General features: G+C 42.6%; 1 protein-coding gene across 9 annotated transcripts in view; it reads left to right on the top strand.

The window, feature by feature from the left end:
- LOC138742745 (IgGFc-binding protein-like) overlaps positions 1-19,711 on the top strand; it is a 105,630-nt gene that overhangs the window by 45,189 nt on the left and 40,730 nt on the right. For 8 of the 9 annotated variants that reach the window (XM_069897564.1, XM_069897565.1, XM_069897566.1 and 5 more), the window contains 12 exons: positions 51-250; positions 359-739; positions 854-1,140; positions 1,509-1,789; positions 1,949-2,086; positions 2,169-2,425; positions 3,134-3,218; positions 3,435-3,557; positions 6,054-6,301; positions 11,043-11,220; positions 16,927-17,035; positions 18,075-18,169. In XM_069897564.1, coding sequence (XP_069753665.1) covers positions 51-250; positions 359-739; positions 854-1,140; positions 1,509-1,789; positions 1,949-2,086; positions 2,169-2,425; positions 3,134-3,218; positions 3,435-3,557; positions 6,054-6,301; positions 11,043-11,220; positions 16,927-17,035; positions 18,075-18,169 — 2,382 coding nt within the window. The remainder of the gene's footprint in view (positions 1-50; positions 251-358; positions 740-853; positions 1,141-1,508; positions 1,790-1,948; positions 2,087-2,168; positions 2,426-3,133; positions 3,219-3,434; positions 3,558-6,053; positions 6,302-11,042; positions 11,221-16,926; positions 17,036-18,074; positions 18,170-19,711) is intronic. The other variant, XM_069897563.1, reaches the window with a different exon arrangement.

The raw sequence follows: 19,711 nt of genomic DNA, 5'->3' as shown, positions 1-19,711 counted from the left end.
GAATACTTTCAACTCGAGTGTAAAATATCTTGTTCCTTGTCTGCTTTCAGATGTCATGTGCCCAGCCAATAGTCATTACAATGCCTGTGCCAGCGCTTGTCCAACCACTTGCACTGACCGTTCTGCTTCAGCTAACTGCAGTGAACCTTGTGTGGAGGACTGTGAGTGCAATGCTGGCTTTGTCCTGAGTGGAAGCTCGTGTGTGCCTGTCGAGAACTGTGGCTGCACGCACAACAACCAATACTACGAGGTGAGTGACAAGGGTTGTCGGTGCGCTCCGGTTTCTCGGAAAACAAGGTTCTGCTTCCTTTTCACCGTGCGGCCGTTGTGAAAATGATGTTTGCTGTTTGTGTGTCAGAAAGGTGCAATGTTCTGGGAAGACGGATGTCGAGAAAAGTGCCGCTGCACTGGGAATGACCGAGTGGAGTGCGAGCCAGGATCTTGTGGAGCGGGGGAAATTTGCAAAGTGCAGGGCGGCATTTGGGGATGTTACCGGCCAGACACAGCAATTTGCCACATCTATGGTGACCCGCACTATACAACATTTGATGGGAAGCTGTACCATTTCCAGGGTGCCTGCAATTATACGGTGACTGAGACCTGCGGAAATTCATCTGTTCGATTTTCTTTGACAAGTAGAAATGAGCACAGAGGTAATCCGACGTGGTCTGCCATTAATTCAGTTGGCTTGCGTCTTGACAACCTTCATATTGCACTGCGGAAAAATAAGAGGGTTTATGTAAGTATTTTATAGCAAAGAGCAAATATTTCTGCAGTGATTTGATGTATTGATGTGCGATATCTGGGATGTTTGCGATTCTGTGTTTGTTCACTTGGTAATGTGTTGGCGTAGGTTGACGGAGAGAGAGTTGAGCTCCCTGTGAGACCCATTCCTTCAGTGAAAGTGACATTGCTAGGATCCTTTGTTCTGTTGGAGACGGACTTTGGTCTTCAGGTGAAATTTGATGGAGATCAACAACTTGTCGTCGTTGTGGATGAGAGATACCAAGGACAGCTGTGCGGCTTGTGCGGGACCTACACCAATGACCAGCTGGATGACTTCCTGAAACCTGACGGAATTCTAGCCTTGGATTCCAATCAGTTTGGAAACAGTTGGGCGGTTGCCGATGACGATTGGCAGTGAGTTTTTCTGTCGTGTGTTTCTGTTAATGTAAATGCTAAGATTTCTTGCATGGAGTGAGAGAATATTTGTTGCGGTAATTAAAGCAAGTGGTAGGGTTGGGTGATGGGATGGTACGTAGGGACAATGCAGAGCTTTCAAAGCGACATCAGCACACGGCGAAGAACGGAAAGGATGTTTCCAGCTTTGCAGTCTTTTCAGTTGCGTGCAGGAAGCCGGTGCCTCCTTTAATATTTGACGCCCCTGTGTTTTCTAACCTCCCAGTCCCCTAGCCCTCCTGCAACCTTCATTCTGCTCTGCAGAGGATAAAGTAGAATGAGAGACCGTTCCCAGTTGAGAAAAGTGAGAGATTGCTTCTGTTGCACAGGTGTAATCAAACTGCTCCTGTTCCACCGACATGCGATCCGCCATCACAAGAAGAGGCTGAGAGGTACTGCAAAATTGTTTTGGACAACCCTGGTCCATTTGAAGAGTGCCACTGGCATATCCCACCTCAGCTCTACTTTGAAAGCTGTGTCTACGATCATTGTGTCACCGGTGGAGATTCCGTGCAGTTGTGCAACACTCTGGCGTCTTATGCTTCAGCCTGTGAAGCAGCTGGTGTTGTGCTTGGAGACTGGAGGCAGCAGAGTGGCTGTTTTGAGAAAAGTAAGTTTGATACCTTACTCCTTTCCTCTGTTTTAAAGCCTTTCCTTTTCCCCGAGTTGCACGTGAGCTTGTTTGAAGAGTGCAAGTGACATGCTGGAGTTATTTCTACCTGTGACTGGGTGTGTTCACGCAACTGACCTGCCTTGATGAAACCCACAGGTTGTGCATTGGATTGTAACTTTGATAGTGACCTGTGCCGCTGGACCCAATCCAAGACCGATACTTTGGACTGGAAACGCATCAGTGGGTCGACACCATCGTTTAATACAGGACCAGCGTTTGACCACACCACTGCCGGTAGGTGACGTGAGATTCGTATCTCGCCACTCTGCAGCTGATTTCTTTGTAAGCAATAAAGCTTCTTGTGTGCTGTGTGCAGGTGGCTACTACGTTTACCTGGAAGGCAATGATGGCAAACCGGGAGATCGAGCTCAGTTGATCAGCGCTCCATGTGTAAAGAGCGGAGCTCAGTGCATGCGATTCTGGTACCACATGTATGGAGTAGCTCAAAGCATGGGTCTGAACGTTTACCAGGTCGATCAAGGGGCAGCAGTCCTAAAGTGGTCTAAGTCAGGAAATCAGGGAAACAGCTGGATTGCAGGAGAAGTAGACCTTTACCTCTCTGGACATTCTCAGGTAAACTTCTTGAATAATATTCAAGAGATCCCTTTGAGAGAAGTGGTGGAGGCCTTTAGGCACATTGTGTCTGGTGATTGGAAATGACCAAGCAAACTCTGGAAGTTCCTGAAAGTCACAACTCTGCTAGTACTGTTTCAATGGGCTGAAGGTTTCTTCTGCTCTTCTCCCTGGAGCTAGCTGAATGAATGTCCCCGCTGACTGGCACTGACATCCAAGCACGCCATTTCATTACTGGTCTTGCTGACAGTTCACGCATCACCTTGCTGCGCATATAACTGGCAGCCAATACCGGACAGAACGCTGCGTGCCTATTCATTCAACTTTGTGATTTATGTTTAAAACTTTTAAAATCTTTGGTGTAACACTCCAAGGCCTCTTTCTTCCTCTCTCCAGTCACTCCGTGGATTACCTCTTACTCTCTGGCTAAATGGATCATCGACACACTTCTTTGGTGGAAATTCCATTTTCCTTTCTGTGGCCCAAATTGCAGTGTTGTGCTTTCCCTTGTCTTTATGACAGAAGATGATGAGAAGTTAACAGTTATATTTTGAACTGTATTAAGATTTGTTTTCCCTGTACATGTTTTGTTCAGATCTGTGACTGGTTGTGGCCCTGTTTTTCTCTCTCTCTTCTAATGCCAGCAGGGTGCTCGAATGGTGCAATCGACAGTATTTCCTTCTGATATTGTGATACTTTCTGTGACAGATCCTTCTTGAAGCAGTCCGGGGCAATGACTACCGGAGTGATGTAGCCGTAGATGACATTTCCTTCCACGTAGGATGTTGTGAAGGTTGGTCTGACGTGTATGGTATCTACTTTGGCAGTATTTTGTAAATGTAATCAATACTGACGCCATTATTGTACTTAGTGCCTAAGGCCAGCCTTTCTCCCATAATACCACGGTTCTCTTATGTTTTTCCATGCTTCGAAAGGCTGGAAGTTGTGACCACATATTGATCTGTGAAAAGCTAAGGTCTTCTGATCCTGTTCCTTCTTTTTCCGGCAGAGGGGTGTGGTATATCCACCACGAGCACCACCACCACCTCCACCACCTCCACCACCACCTCCACCACCACCACCACCACGAGCACCTCAACCATAACCAGCAGCAGGGCTCCTGAGGACACAGGTAAAGGAATGGAATGTGAAGGTGATGTGGGGCCCTCATGTGCTCTTTTACATTGGAGTCTTAAGAATGGGAGGAATTCATGGCATAGAAGGCTCCATTTTGTCCCTGTGGGCTTGACAATGAAGCAACTTATCTCCTATTGCTGGTTCGAATTACAAGTCAATTAGGTTGGTGAGGCATAACCTTCTCTTCATAATTCCATGCTGACTATTCTTAGTACACAGTTCTTCTCCAAATGCGCATGGATCTTATCCTTAAGAATCCTCTCCAATGGCTTGCATACCACTGACGTAAGACTCACTGGTCTATAATTCCCAGGATTTTCCTGATTACCTTTTTTAAACAAGGGGACTACATTAGTCATTCTCCAATCCTCTGACATCTCCACTGTGCCAAAGAGGAGTTAAAATTCATTGCCACTCACCAGCTATCTCTTCACTCACTTCCTACAGCAAACTTGGGTATATTACATCTAGCCCCAGGGACTTAACAATCTTAATGTTTTTAATAAGATCCAACACTTCCTCCTGCTTAAATCTCCATATTGTTCAGCTCTATTTGGAGCTCATGCTGATCAAGGTAGTTTTCTTTTGTGAATACTGATGCAAAGTATTCATTTACGACCTCCCCAATCTCCTCTGTCTCCAGGCACATGTTACCTCCTTTATCCTTAAGCAGCTCCACCTACATTCTTGTCATCCTTCTGTTCTTCACATACGTACAGAATATCATGACGTTCTCCATCATCCTACTTGCCAAAGACTTCTCGAACCCCCTTCAAACTCTGCTAATTCCTTTCTTAGGCTCCTTCCTGGCTAACATATACTTCTCAGGAGCTCTTCCTCATTCCTGCCTCTTGCATCTAATGTATGTTTCCTTCTTCCTCTCGACCAGCTGCCTCACCTGTTTCATCAACTACGATTCCATTTTCCTTTCATCTTTTCCCTGTCCCAGGGTGACTAATCTATTCACTGGTCCCTAAACGTTCTCTACATTAGTTCTGTGCTTTCACTCTTTAACATCCGTTTCCAATTTACTCTTGCTCGTTCCTATTGATGGCCCTCTTTTTTTTGAATGTTGGTTATGTCTTGATTCTGAATAACACTTTGATAACCACGTTTAACTGTAAAAGGTGCAAAGCTAAGAGATACATTTTTTCAAAACTGCCAAAGAAAATATTACTACCTAATAACTGTAGAGCGCGTCGAAAGAACCAAAGACTTGTTGATCCAAACCAAGGCTTTTATTAACTAAAAGACTGGAGCCTATCACAAGTAGGTCGACCAGTCCAAATGACCCTGGTCTGGCTAGGAGCAATCCTTTAAGACCTGCCAGTAGGTGTGGCTACACTCTCAGCCAATCACAGTCATCCTACACGACCATCTGTACCTGTACACATTCATGATAGAATCTGTACACTCACAGGAAGTATCTGGGAACAGTCATTCATAAATGTTTTCATGATACATTAGATTTGAAAGATTTATTTTATGCGTGTGAAGAATCTTTATAGCCTGTCCTTTTCTCTATGGTTTGTTTAAATTTGGGAACATCACTTTGGAGGCAGTTAGGATGAAAAATCATACATGGAGATTATATTTTCAGGCTGTTAAAAAGACTGTTGTCATAAACAGTAAAAGAAGAGAAACCTTCATGGGGTTTCACTCCTGAACCCATTGTTCACTAATGTGATAGGACAGATCTATCACCAATGTATATAGTGTATATAGTTACAGTATCTAGACTGTGCTTACAGCGATTGGCTGAGAGCTAAGCCACGCCTACTGTCTGGGCCTTAAAGGGTTGTGTCCCTAGCCAGGTCGGATCATTCTGGACTGGTCGGCCACCTGCGAAGAGCTCCTGTCTTTTGCTAATAAAAGCCTTGGTTTGGATCAACAAGTCTTTGATTCTTTCGACGAGCTCTACAACTAACACCAAGCTCAGTTTTGTTGAATTAATGGCTGATATTTACCACTGTGCAAAACAAAACCACATGGCCATTTAAGGAAAGTACCTGTACATAACCAATTACAGCATCCTGTATCTAGAATCAACATCTTTAGGAGACAAAGGAGACAGAAAATTATCAGGGAAAAAATAATATTTCAGAGACCACTTTGGAAGGAATAATTTGCATTTGATACCGTGTATTTTTTGTCAGAGAAAGTTGATTTGTACTAAGGAAGCATGCCAGGTGAAAATAAAAGGGCCTGTTCTGGAAATCTGAAAATAAGACAAAATGCTGGAAAAACTCAGCAAGTCAGGTCATCTTCTGTGGGAAGAGAAATATTTTTACATTTCATATCCAGGACACTTCATCAGAATTGTTCAGTTGGATGGTCCCAGACCTGAAATTTTCACTGTTTCACTTTTCACCGATGCCTTGATCTTGTTCAAGTTTATTGTCACAGGCACCAAGATAAATTGATGGACATTATCAAATACTGAAATGAGTTGGTAGATGACAGTACTTCATTCATTAATTTTTCTCTGTAGGTCGTGGCACATGCAGTGCTTCAGGAGATCCTCATTATAATACTTTTGACTCTCGTGTTCATCACTTCATGGGAACTTGCACATATCTCCTCTCTAAGCTGTGCAGTGAAGCTTCAGGCCTTCCTTACTTTGATGTGTCAGCAACAAATGAGCACAGAGGTACCAACACTAAAGTGTCCTGGGTGAACTCTGTGCATGTGTCTGTACATAACAACACTATTTCAATCATGAAAAGTCATAAAGTGATGGTATGTACCTTTATTCAGAGTTATTTTCATTTGTACAAAGATAATACAGTACTTACCTTAGCTCTATAATTGTCAGTGTTTTATAAATTTATTGTGAACATTTAGTAAAGGTAAAGGTTCCATTATTGTCATGTAATTCTACATTTAGAATGTAACATACATGAAATTCTTTAACTTTGTCTACCATGAGGAAGATGGAGAGTTGCCACTTTGTCTTGCGTGCTTCACAGAAATGAGGTCCCAGTGAGGAATGAACTCATGACCCCTGGTTTCCAAGACCAGTGCTCTAACATTGTTTGAGGGTCTGTGTCATCCAGAGCCTTCTTTTGCTGAAACACAACATTATTTACCCTTGGAGAAGCTTTTGGTGATGTATTTGTGTAGAACTGAACTTTCGCTGATTTATAGAATTACCAGGTCTATACAACAATGTGAAAAGTGCTCTCTACTTGTCTTATTTATTTCCACAAAGCCTCAAGTTCAAGTTTATTATCATCTGACTTTACATAGACAGCTTGATGAAACAGTGTTTCTCCAGACCACAGTGCACACACATATAAACACAATTTTCTTCTTTTCTTTTTCTTCTTTGGCTTGGCTTCGCGGACGAAGATTTGTGGAGGGGTATGTCCACAGCTGCTGCAGGCTCGTTTGTGGCTGACAAGTCCGATGCGGGACAGGCGGACACGGTTGCAGCGGTTGCAGGGGAAAATTGGTTGGTTGGGGTTTGGTGTTGGATTTTTCCTCCTTTGTCTTTGGTCAGTGAGGTGGGCTCTGCGGTCTTCTTCAAAGGAGGTTGCTGCCCGCCGAACTGTGAGGCGCCAAGATGCACGGTTTGAGGCGATATCAGCCCACTGGCGGTGGTCAATGTGGCAGGCACCAAGAGATTTCTTTAGGCAGTCCTTGTACCTTTTCTTTGGTGCACCTCTGTCACGGTGGCCAGTGGAGAGCTCGCCATATAACACTATCTTGGCAAGGCGATGGTCCTCCATTCTGGAGACGTGACCCACCCAGCGCAGCTGGATCTTCAGCAGCGTGGACTCGATGCTGTTGACCTCTGCCATCTCAAGTACTTCGACGTTAGGGATGAAAGCGCTCCAATGAATGTTGAGGATGGAGCGGAGACAACACTGGTGGAAGCATTCTAGGAGCCGTAGGTGATGCCGGTAGAGGACCCATGATTCGGAGCCGAACAGGAGTGTGGGTATGACAACGGCTCTGTATACGCTTATCTTTGTGAGGTTTTTCAGTTGGTTGTTTTTCCAGACTCTTTTGTGTAGTCTTCCAAAGGCGCTATTTGCCTTGGCGAGTCTGTTGTCTATCTCGTTGTCGATCCTTGCATCTGATGAAATGGTGCAGCCGAGATAGGTAAACTGGTTGACCGTTTTGAGTTTTGTGTGCCCGACGGAGATGTGGGGGGGCTGGTAGTCATGGTGGGGAGCTGGCTGATGGAGGACCTCAATTTTCTTCAGGCTGACTTCCAGGCCAAACATTTTGGCAGTTTCCGCAAAACAGGACGTCAAGCGCTGAAGAGCTGGCTCTGAATGGGCATCTAAAGCGGCATCGTCTGCAAAGAGCAGTTCACGGACAAGTTTCTCTTGTGTCTTGGTGTGAGCTTGCAGGCGCCTCAGATTGAAGAGACTGCCATCCGTGCGGTACCGGATGTAAACAGCGTCTTCATTGTTGAGGTCTTTCATGTTATTAAATATATTAGTATGGCTTTACCTGTAAACGTAGGGGAGGGAGGGTTAATTATGATGGGGCCACAGTTTGTGCAGTGGTTTGCACCATGGAGCTACAGTACCAGCAGCCAGGGTCCGAATTTAAATACCTGATTTAAGTGAACTTTACATAATTAAGGTCAACAATACTGATTTTTGTTTCAAATTACTTTATATTTTGCACTATAGCAATTGGTGCAAGCTATGCTTTCCTGACTAATGAAGAGGTATTGTGGGTCCAGGATAAGTTGTTCTTTATAGTCCGTCTGAGGAACTCTCTCCATGACAGAACCATTGATGTGTTACTTAGTTCTCCTGAAATCCACAATCAGCTCCTTTGTCTTGTTCACATCGAGACTCAGATTGTTGTTCTTGTACTATTTTGCCCAACCTTCTCCCTGTATCATTGTGGCTGTTGTATCATTTGGAAACTTGCTGCTTCTCTTTGAACTGAATCTGGCCGTGCAGTCATGAGCCCGTAGCATGAACAGTAGCGAGCTGAGCATACAGACCTGAGGTGCATTAGTGCTTTGGGCTTGAGGTTTTGCTACCAACCCGGACTGACTAGTTTTTGGGTCAAGAAGATGAGAATCAAATTGCCCAGTCCCAAAAAAAAACAGTTTATCCACCATCCTCTGAGGTATGATCGTGTTGTATGTTGACCTGAAATCAATGAACAACAGTATCATTTTCAAGGTGGGTCAGGACGGAATGGAGGGTCAAGGCTATTAGCAGTGGACCAACTTGTATACTAGGCAAACTGGAATGGGTCCAATGTCACAGGAAGGTGTAGTTTGCTGCGTTCCATTTCCAGTCATTCGTAACGATCATGGAGGTCATTCCCACTGGGCGGTAGTCATTAGGTCAACTGCCATCTGTTATGGAATAAGTTAATATAATTATGATAAAAATATATCTTAAAAGGGTAAGATTATGAGGTTTAGTTATTCAGTCACATTTTATAAATAAACATCTAGTTTTCCATGCAAGAGCTTGGCAAAAGTAGACTTCATGTTTGTAATTGGCTTTGCAGAGACAATGGATGTGCTTGTGAGAATTTCACAAGTAGATGTTTATGGACCAGTATGTTTGAACAGTGTCCAGGCTCAAGAACTGAGTAATCTTTTGCTGCTAGACTGGTGCCAGAATTTTAAATTTCTGTTTTGCAAACAGAAAAAAATATGCCATTCTTTGGAGAGAGAGACAGTCAGTTTACTGCAACAGTTTGTGGTGAAGGCTGCAAGTTGGCAGATCTGCTGCACTACCCCATTTCAAGGTGGGTTTTGAGTTCTGAGTTTAGCTTATTCTAAATTTCTGTAGTCAATTGCAGAGATTGTATTTCTCCTGAAATAGGGGAAAAAGAAAAACTCTTTGTGGTCACCTGGAAGAAGAGGTTATCTTTTTTAAAAACCCCAAGGGGGGTAAGTTTCTTTGGCAAGACACTTTAGTTGCTGATTGAAGGAGATCAGTTTGTGTGTCACCCAGAGCCTGGTGAATATGATAAGTGTTTAATTCTGTGCACACTATGGAAGATTGTTTGATACCAGTGAACTTGGAGACAGTGAAAAAGAACTTTCCTGAACACACAGACATTGAATGCATGAGCTCTTAGAATTAGAAAGGGGTTAATTTAAGTTAATAGTAATAAGTTAAGTATTGATCTTATTATTCTGTATTAAGAAAATAAAACCAGTTTTGTTGAAGTAGCCGTTGTCTTGGTGAATTTCTGTGCTGCTGGTTTTTGAGTCCTTTGGGCTCGTAACACCATCGCTCTCTTGGGCAGTGGAAAGATGGTGGCTGCCTTGAATCCTGCTGCAGTGAGATGTTGAAGATGTCTGTTAGAACCTCTGTTGGCTGAGCCTCACAGTCCTTCAGCACCCAACCAGTTATGCTGTCTGGTCCTGCTCACCTCCCCTGTGGTAATGCAGGCCGCCTGTTCTTCAGGTGGAGATGAGGCTTTCTTTGATGTCATCTTTATCCGTAGTGGTATTCAACCCCTCAGGAAGGGAGACATCATTGTCGCTGACCTGTAGGGTTGAATTGCAGTCATTTGCCAGTGTCACATAGGTGTCTGGATTCTCTGTGCATACCCCTATTTTGCCTTCCTGATTGCATGTGAGTGTTTACCCTTGCTGATCTTAATCCTGAAATTAATATCACAAACTGAGCAATTCAGGAACCTCTGCATGTAGCCATGGTTTCTGATTTGCCGAGTTGTGTAGTGTTTGATCACCGTAACATTCTCAAAGCAATTGCCTATGTAGGTAGGTAGGTAAGTAGGTAGGTAGTCTGTTTACATTTCACACAATGACAGTGCTTTAGTGGCAAATCTGATTGAAAAAATCATAAATTGTCCAAGTTCAATTGAATGGCCTGCCCTTAGACTGGATCCAACAGATCGGCTGGCCTGATAGAATTTTCTGAAGAAATGTATTCTTTTAAGTAAAATCCTGGTATTTGTAGAATCAGTATTTTGTGCCCTAGTTTGAAATAATGAATGCGTCATATGATTAATCATTGAGAGTATTTTCTTAGAGCTGTTGTATGTTATAGTTTTTAGGCCAGAATTTTCACTTTTTAAAAAGCTCAGTTATTGAAGGGAAGGCATGGCTGACAACAATTAATTACTGTAAATCCTCTAATCCTCTAATTCCTTTAAAATGACGAGGTAGGTTTAGAATCTTCAGGTCTGGAGTCATATCTAGGCCAATAGCTACAAATTTTCTTTCTTTAAACTATTTGTAATTCAGATAGATTCTTTTGGCAGTCTGGGAATTCCATAATCACATACTTAAATTTAATTAGTTTAATTAACAGAAGTTAAATTCCTCAGTTGCCACAGCTATATTTGGATTTGTGTCTAAAACAAAATCAGTCAGGGGCTTTGAAGGTGTTGGAGTATAATTATTTTGTGTCTTTTGTTGGTTAAGCTAATGTGAAAATTGTTGACTTGGAGTGTGATGATATAATTGTTACACCTCCCTCATAGATGATAGTGGAATTTTTCTTTTTTACTGCAGCTGAATGGAGAACGAGTAAACCTACCTGTATCAGTCATGGACCTGGTGATGGTACGGAGGAGCGGTGTCTATGTTTCTCTAGAAACTAACTTTGGCTTGTGGGTGAGATTTGACGGTATCCACCATGTTGATGTGTCTGTTCCATCTGAATATTCTGGACTCCTTTGCGGCATATGTGGTAAGTCCACACCTAAAATGATGTGCAACATTGCATTAAAGCCCTTCTATCCGTCTTTAAATATTGGTGTTTTTTACTTTTTAACTGCTAAATAAGTCATTAATTGTGACTTGATCAAAGACATTTATTATTTTAGTAGTTGATTGAACACATTAACGCTCTGTCACCTTCAACACAGTGAGGGCAGTTACTTTCTTTCTTTGGCTTGGCTTCGCGGACGAAGATTTATGGAGGGGGCAAATGTCCACGTCAGCTGCAGGCACATTTGTGGCTGACAAGTCCGATGCGGGACAGGCAGACACGGTTGCAGCGGCTGCAGGGGAAAAATGGTGGGTTGGGGTTGGGTGTTGGGTTTTTCCTCCTTTGCCTTTTGTCAGTGAGGTGGGCTCTGCGGTTTTCTTCAAAGGAGGTTGCTGCCCGCCGAACTGTGAGGCGCCAAGATGCACGGTTTGAGGCGAGATCAGCCCACTGGCAGTGGTCAGTGTGGCAGGCACCAAGAGATTTCTTTAGGCAGTCCTTGTACCTTTTCTTTGGTGCACCTCTGTCACGGTGGCCAGTGGAGAGCTCGCCATATAACACGATCTTGGGAAGGCGACGGTCCTCCATTCTGGAGACGTGACCTACCCAGCGCAGCTGGATCTTCAGCAGCGTGGACTATGTGCTGGGTAAAAGGCAAATGCCATTTCAATGATAAATGGGCCAATTCCAAACTGCCTGTTAACATGGCAATTGAAACAACACTTCACTTGTGAATTTATAGGGGTCACTGCATTTGGTGCTCGCATTGTGGTCTCCTCTACATTGGAAAAGATGGATGCAGATTGAGATCGCTTCTTTGAGCACCTCTGCTCTGTCCACCACAATAGTGTGGATCTCCCAGAGGCCACCCATTTTAATTCCCACCCCATTCTCTTGCTGACATGTCTGTCCATGGTCTCATTCACTGTCGGACTGGGACCACCCGCAAATTGCAGGAACAACACCTCATACACTTCATATTCCATCTGGTCATTGGCTTTAACGTCGACTTCTCCAGTTTCCATTAGCCCCCCACCCCAACCTTTTCCTATTGGCCATTTTATAAAGCAAAAATTACAAACATAGAGGTGGAGATTCTCCTCCCCTTCATCAGCAAACTTAGCTTCAGAAATGGTTCGTGAGTGGTTGCAAGGCGGCAACTCCAATCCCTCTCCAAGGTAGTGCTAGAAGTGGAGCAGTGCATAAAGCTACATCCGCTGCAAGCTGCTGGCTAGGGGCACGATGATGATGTCACAATGACATCATCAGTCTGTGACACATCTCACTTCTCTCTATCCCACTCACTCACCCCTCTCCTTCCATGACCCCCTCAGGGCAGGGGCAGAAGCCATCAGAGCAGGGACAGCCAGGCCAGCAGAGCCATCAGGGGTGGCCGGGGCAAGCTGTGACAGCCCTGTCAGCCGCTCTGGGATCTCACCGGGCCACTTCAGCCTTCAGGGCCACTCGTTGGTGCCAGCGGCTCAATACGTGGCAGAGCAAGCCCGTCAACCCTACCCATAATCCCCCATGCAGCTGGAACCATTCTGGGAAACGCAGAGATGATCATGGATTTCAGGAGGACCAGGAATGACCACCCTTCACGACTCAACAACTGTAGTGGAGAGCACCGAGTTCCTTGGAGTTCTTAACTAGTGACTTATTGTGGACATACAACATCTCCTCACTTGTCAGTGACTGAACTTCCTGAGAAGACTGAAGTGGGTAAGACTGCCAACATGTCAGTCTTCTACAGGAGCTCTATCAAGAGCATCCTGTCTAGCTGCATTACAGTGTGGTATAGTTGCTGTAGAGAAATAGATTGGAGGTCAATGCACAGAACCATAAGAATGACCGAGAGGATCACTGGAGTCTCCCCCACCATTGACGTGATCTACAGGGATCATTGTCTGAAGAGAGTGGGCAAAATAATTAAGGACCCCTTCCACCCCGCACATGGAATCTTTCAGCTGCTCCTGTCGGGGAAGAGATCCAGGAGGATCAGAGCCAGCGCCACCAGGCTGAGGAACAGCTTCTTCCCACGGGCAGTGAGAATGCTGAACGACCAAAGGAACTGCTCGCACTGACCATCTGAGACTCTCGTATTTCTGTAGCAATATTTATTAATATATTTGTACATATGAATACTGCATTTTTATTCTTTGTCTGTATACGTGTTATGACTGCTGTGTTGTCTGCGTGTTTCGCACCGAGCTCTGGAGAATGCTGATTTGTCAGTTTGTACTTGTGCAATTAGATGAGAATAAACTTTTTAAATATTTTGTTTAACATTTTTGTCCATACACAGAGGCAGTACAAAATTAAAAAGATACAAATAGGAAAAAAAAATTAAGTCCATTATACGCTTCATGATGTTTAAATCCTCCACTCGCCCCCCAACCAGATGACAATAAACTTTACTTGATTGCCTGAAATTCTGTTATCAATCCCTTAAAGCCTGCAAATGGATCTTTTCAACCTCTATCCTGGTTTTCACAGTTATGAGAAATAATTTCACAAAATCACAATCCTGAAATAGTTACGACGTGGAAGGTCGTCCATTCCCACTCCTTCTCAGCTTTCTTTTCAGTTACTTCAACAGGTTACTTTTTAATGTTGCACCTTGGAAGCATGTTGCAGAACCTAACATTTCCTCAGCTCACTTTTAATTCTTTTGCTAAATATTGTAAACTAATTAATTAAAAGAAAATAAACTGTCAAAATTATTACTGAAAGAACCCAAATCAAAATATATAAATACAAAAGGCGTTAATTAATTTATAAAACATTAACAAATTTAAGAAGTTACTCATCTATAGAAAATTATGGAAACAATTACTCAGACTGAGATATAATAGCTGATAATTCTTCTTCGAGAAACTTGAGCTGCTTCGAGAGCACCAAATAAGTTCTTAGATTTGTACTTCAGTATAATTTGCAGACGCGCTGGAAAAAACAGTGATGGCTTCACCTCTTGATTGTAGAATTCTGACCTGATCTTTCGATATTGACCCTTTCACCCCTTTTGTATTCACCTTGTCTGCTGTGCTTGATTTTACCCTCAGGCAGTTTCTCTCTGAGTCTTCAATGGTCCAAGGAGAAAAAATCCCAACTTCACCATTCTAGCAATATAACAAAAACCATCTCAAGATATCTCTTTTTCACCCCCTCTTAAGCCTTTACATCCTTTCTAACATTTCATACCCTGAACTGGCCACAATATTCTGAGTGTAGCTTCACTATTTGTGACTTCCTTGCTCTCTAAATCTATTGCAAGATCTCTATTTTATTGATGAATTGTTTATTATTGTAACATGGATGGAGATGTTTTGTGTACTCAACTTATCCTGTAATTTTCAACATATTATATGCCTATACACCTAGATCTCTCCTCCCTGATATCCCTTTTAGAATTGCATCCTTTGGATTATATTACTTCTTATCTTTCTCCTGACCAGAATGTAAAGCCACATTATTCAGTACTGTAGTAAATTTCATGTGCAGCCAATCCATCAGCCTGTCTATATCTCTTTGAAGTTATTCTGCTTCCATATACCTCCAAATTAGTGCCAGCTGAAGAATTAGAAATTGTACCACATACACTCACCCAAGCCAGTAGACATGAGAAAGTTCCTAATTCCAAGCCCTGGGAATCTCCACTGTACACTTCCCTCAATCATAAAAAAACAATCTTTCACTACTATCCTATTTCTTCAGATTTTAGATTTCATATTTATTGTCAGAGAACATCCATGGCATCACATACAACCCTGAGATTCCTTTTTTTTCCCTGCGGGCATGCCAGAATTACCACTAATTGGTAGTGCAAAACAATAAACAGTACACAGCGAAAAGGTAAAGATTCCATTATTGTCACATAATACTACATTTAGAATAGCAAATTAAATTTTTAAACTTTTGTCTGCCATAAGGCAGACAGAAAGTTGCCACTTTGTTCGGCGCCCCTCACAAAAACTACATCATCTTGTGTTCCTAGGCCATCTCCCCTCCAATCCTGAGCCTGCTTAGCTTCCGAGATCAGACAATCTCAGGTGTATAGGTCAGCAACATGTAAACAAATAAAAGAACTGTAATCAAATAATGAATGTAAACAAACTAACTGCAATACAGATAGAACTAAAGAAAATGAATAAAGTGCACAGGTAAGAATCCTTAAATGAGTCTCTGATTAAGATTGTCATTGAGGCCAAAAGCAATATGTTTCGTTAAAATGATGGCAGCGCTGCCACTGGTGTGGACCCACAGGGAGTGGGAGAGCAGAGATTCAGCTCGCTAATGGGATCCATCCACCCAATCAACTGCCATCTCTGCGGCTGAGGGACCAGTGCATGTGATGGGCTGCTGGCGACTCAAGCCAGGGAACCTGCAGAAACTGTGGGCTGCTGGACACTGCTGTTGGGAGACTCACGCCGGACTGCGGACTGGCTCAAATTTTCTGGAGGGATTCCAGATATCAGAACCAAGGTGCAAAGAAGTGCTGAGGCCACTGAAGAGGTTCGGATCTGGAGCTCGGGTTGCCAGTGGTTTGGACTGAACCCTGTGGGGCTGCGGAAGTACTAGAGGTGAATCTATGGACACTCGGTGTCTCAGAGGGGACTCTCTTTTGCTTCTCTCTCTCTGATTGTAAGTCGGGCTGTAAGAGGCGCTTAAGCATTTCCTGCCGGTGGTGAATTTGTCCGCCTTGCATCGGGCAAAAAGAAATTTCAGTTATATGACACTGTTTTATTACTATGACAATAAATTGAATTTTGAATCTTAAGGAGTCTGATGGTGGAGGGGTAGCAGCTGTTCCTGAACCTAATGGTGTGAGTCTTTTGGCACCTGTACCTCTTTCCTGCTGGGAGGAGCAGAATAGAGTATGTGCTGGGTGGTGTGGGTCTTTGTTGATTGGCTGCTGCCCTCCAATGGCAGCATTCCTTGTAGATGTAGGCATGTCCTGGGCTGTGTCCATTACCTTTTATCTTGTTATGTAGACAATCTTTTTTTGTTTATCCATGCTGCTACATTCCCTTTTGATTCATGGCCTTTATACTATTGTAGTTGGTGAATTTTACTTAACTTTTTGGCTGCAGCAAGTAGGAATTTCAGTGCGAGCCTACAAACCTTTTCAAACTCCTTACTCGCCACATCATGGCTCTTTCCGTTACTTGTCAGAAAAGTTCAGTTGATTTATTTTGACATGGTGTGCCTTTAACAAATCCCCACCTCTTTAGTCAATCCATAAAATCCGATTTACTATTTACTAGAGACATGCTGCAATTTCCTAAATTGCAAGATATGCAGGTTGGAAGGTTAATTGACCATGGCAAATTATCCCTAGTAAAGTGGGTGAGTAGAAGAAACTGAAGAGAGTTGATGGGAATCATTAAGGAATGAAATGGGATTAATGTAGGATTAGTGTATGGTAAATGGATGCATGCTAGTTGACATCCTTGACTGAAGGGCTTGTTTTATGCCATGATTCTAAGTAATTCAGAGGCTTATTTTGCATCAGATTTTGTTAAATTTCAGACAGTTTTGAGTTAATCCCTTTGATAATTATTTTACTTCTGGATTGAAGCAGTTTCACCAACATCCTTAGAAACATTAGAAATGAAAAAGATGTCACCGTATCCTGGCATCTCAAGGAATGACAAATGCTCTATGAAACCAATTTTTGTGTGATTTTAGGGAACTACAATGGTGACCGTAAGGATGACATCATCATGCCCAATGGAAGTTTTGCAGCAGATTCTAATATGCTCGGAGAAAGTTGGCAAGTACATAATGGAGAGACAGAGTAAGTACGCAAATGTAATTATTTACAATGAGCAACAAACTCTTACCCATTCCCAAATACCCGTTCATAAAAATCACAATTAACAAGAGGTAACGAGACAATGAAGGGCCAATAATTATTGTTGCTGCATCTATTTACCACCTTTCTAATGCTGTCTATCCATGTGTATATTTACCCAGTTCTAGACTCAAACTGAAGCTTTGACCAATTTTATAGCCCTTCAGCATGGGTAATGTTCCAAAGCAGTTCAGAAAACTGGAAGAAAAACAATGCCATTGCCAAGGTGGTACATTAAAATAAGTTCAAAAGGATGGGTTTTAATGAACATCTTTATGCCTGAATATGCCTGAGATTGTCTGATGCCAGAAGCTAAGCAGGCTCAGGATGGGAGACCATTTAGGAACACCAGGTGCTGTAGGTTTCTGTGAGGGGTACTTGACAAAATGGCGACTCTCTCTCTGCCTTACAGTAGACAAAAGTTAAAGAATTTCATGTATGTGGCATTCTAAATGTAGTATTATGTGACAATAATGGAACTTTAATCTTTATGGGAAGAAATTCCTGAATTAAATTGGATGACCGATGAACCAGCGTATGGCTGAGGAACAGGGATGAAAAATAAATTGGCATAATCCAATAAGTCGAGAAACAATGTGGAGTGAGATAAGAGATCATAGAAACTGGACTCAGCAGGACCATGGAGAAATTTAATGACAAGCATAGCTATTTTTAAAGGCATTGTGAGTTTTTGGGACAGTCAGGGCATTACTGATTAATTCAGAATAAGGTGAGATATGAAACTTGGAATTTGGAGTTTATGAAATGAAAATTATGGAGAAATAGAATGAGGTGTGTCATGAGGGAATCTGGAGGTGACAAAAAAAATTATAAGAATATTCCAAAAGAGGTTGCGGCAATAGAGAAAATTACAGGGGTGGAAGAAGATGTAGGTGATACAGGATTGGAAACTTGGCTCACACCATGTCTCATCTTATTTTGTATTTCTCATTCCAATTGCTTCATATATTTACAAATGCAGGTGCAATCATGTTGGGAGTGACTTTAAATGTGATCCAAAAGTAATGGAAAATGCAGAAAAAAATACTGCTTGTGGAATGATTACAGATCTAACAGGTACACATCTTCTGTCTAATTTAAAACCGAAATAATGTTAAAACAGATCATGTAAATGATTTCAAACTGATAGTGGTGGGTATCACTCAATGTGTGCAATTTATTTGAAGACATTTCTTCATTTTGACTCTAATACATAACTCACCTTTTGGAAAACAATATACCTACATTCTGAGCATGTCCTTTTAATAGAAAGGACAAGAAATTTCATTGAAGAATGGAAATTGAGCCTTAGGTTGAAGATTACTAATTGAGAAATCCAAATGGCTTCCATGCAGAATAATGAACGTAAGTTCATGTGGTGCAGGTGAAAAAGGGGTTCTCAGGGTTGGTAGGTTAATTGAGCAGCACAGTTTTTAATAGCCAGAATGGCGTACTGTGTGGTGAATAAATAATACATAGATCCCAGCAATATCTGATCATAATTTATTGGTTGAAATTTTTAAGAATTGGATTATTTAAAACATTTAAAAATGTTTTTCAAGAGTGGCGGAAGCTAACCTTACTCTAGTGTCAGGGTAAATTGTTTATAGTGTAACAGGCTAGAACTGTATAGAAGCATAATATTAAGGAATAACTTATTTGGATTTATATCCCAGTTTATAAAATTCAAAACATTTTGTAATCATTAAATCCTCTCTTGTTGGGCTCTGACAAATAAAATTTTGCCTCAAATTATTCCTGGGGGGGGGGGCACGATGGCGTAGGGAGAAGATGTGGAGAAACACCTCCCCCGGCAGAACTATTAAAAACCCGATTTTAAAGTTTTTTAATTTTTTCAGAAAATATTGAATATATTGCTGATATATCCTGGAAGCAATTATGAGGAAAACAAAAGCACAAACAGTTTTTAAAAAAACAACTTCTAAACAGCTATCAAGTACAGGAGAACTTTGGCCTACCTTCAAAGTGGAGCCTCCAGAGTCGATTCCTCCTCACCCAAGATCACAACAGCAGTCCCTGGGTAAGATTCATTCGACTCCGGGACCGACTTCATGCAGCGTTGTGGAAAATGGCTCTGGCCTCCGATGACATCCTCCTCCAGATCAGTAGGAGCAATCGCGCATGCGCGAAAATGCGGCCCGGGCTGCGGGGGGGCCCGACTTCTCTCGGCCCAGCGATGCTGGGCTGATGGGAGGGGGGATCTGAACCTGAAGTCTGGCTGAAATGCCTTCAGCGTCGATGGAGGAGGAAGAAGATGACATTGGAGGGGAACTGAAAGAAGAAGAAATTTACCCAGGTATGGAGGAGGAAGAGACTGTTATATCCAAGGGTAGGCCCATATCTAAACAGGTTTTAACAAAGTTTAAATCTGACCTTCATTATTCAGATCCACCATCACAAGTTGATATATCTAAACAGATAGAATATTTGGCAACTCAGATGAATCAAGGTTTTTCATCTATTGTGGTGGTCCACCACTGGCCTACTGCAGAGGAGCATGGGGACAAGACAACACCTGGCTGGCTGTCAATCAGCGACCTGAATATACCAACCCCACCCAGTCAGATGTCAATCACCCTCCGGGATATAAGTCTGAGC

This window comes from Narcine bancroftii, chromosome 9 (assembly GCF_036971445.1).
Source record: "Narcine bancroftii isolate sNarBan1 chromosome 9, sNarBan1.hap1, whole genome shotgun sequence".
Lineage (NCBI taxonomy): Eukaryota > Metazoa > Chordata > Chondrichthyes > Torpediniformes > Narcinidae > Narcine > Narcine bancroftii.
This window is presented reverse-complemented; position numbering and strand designations above follow the sequence as displayed.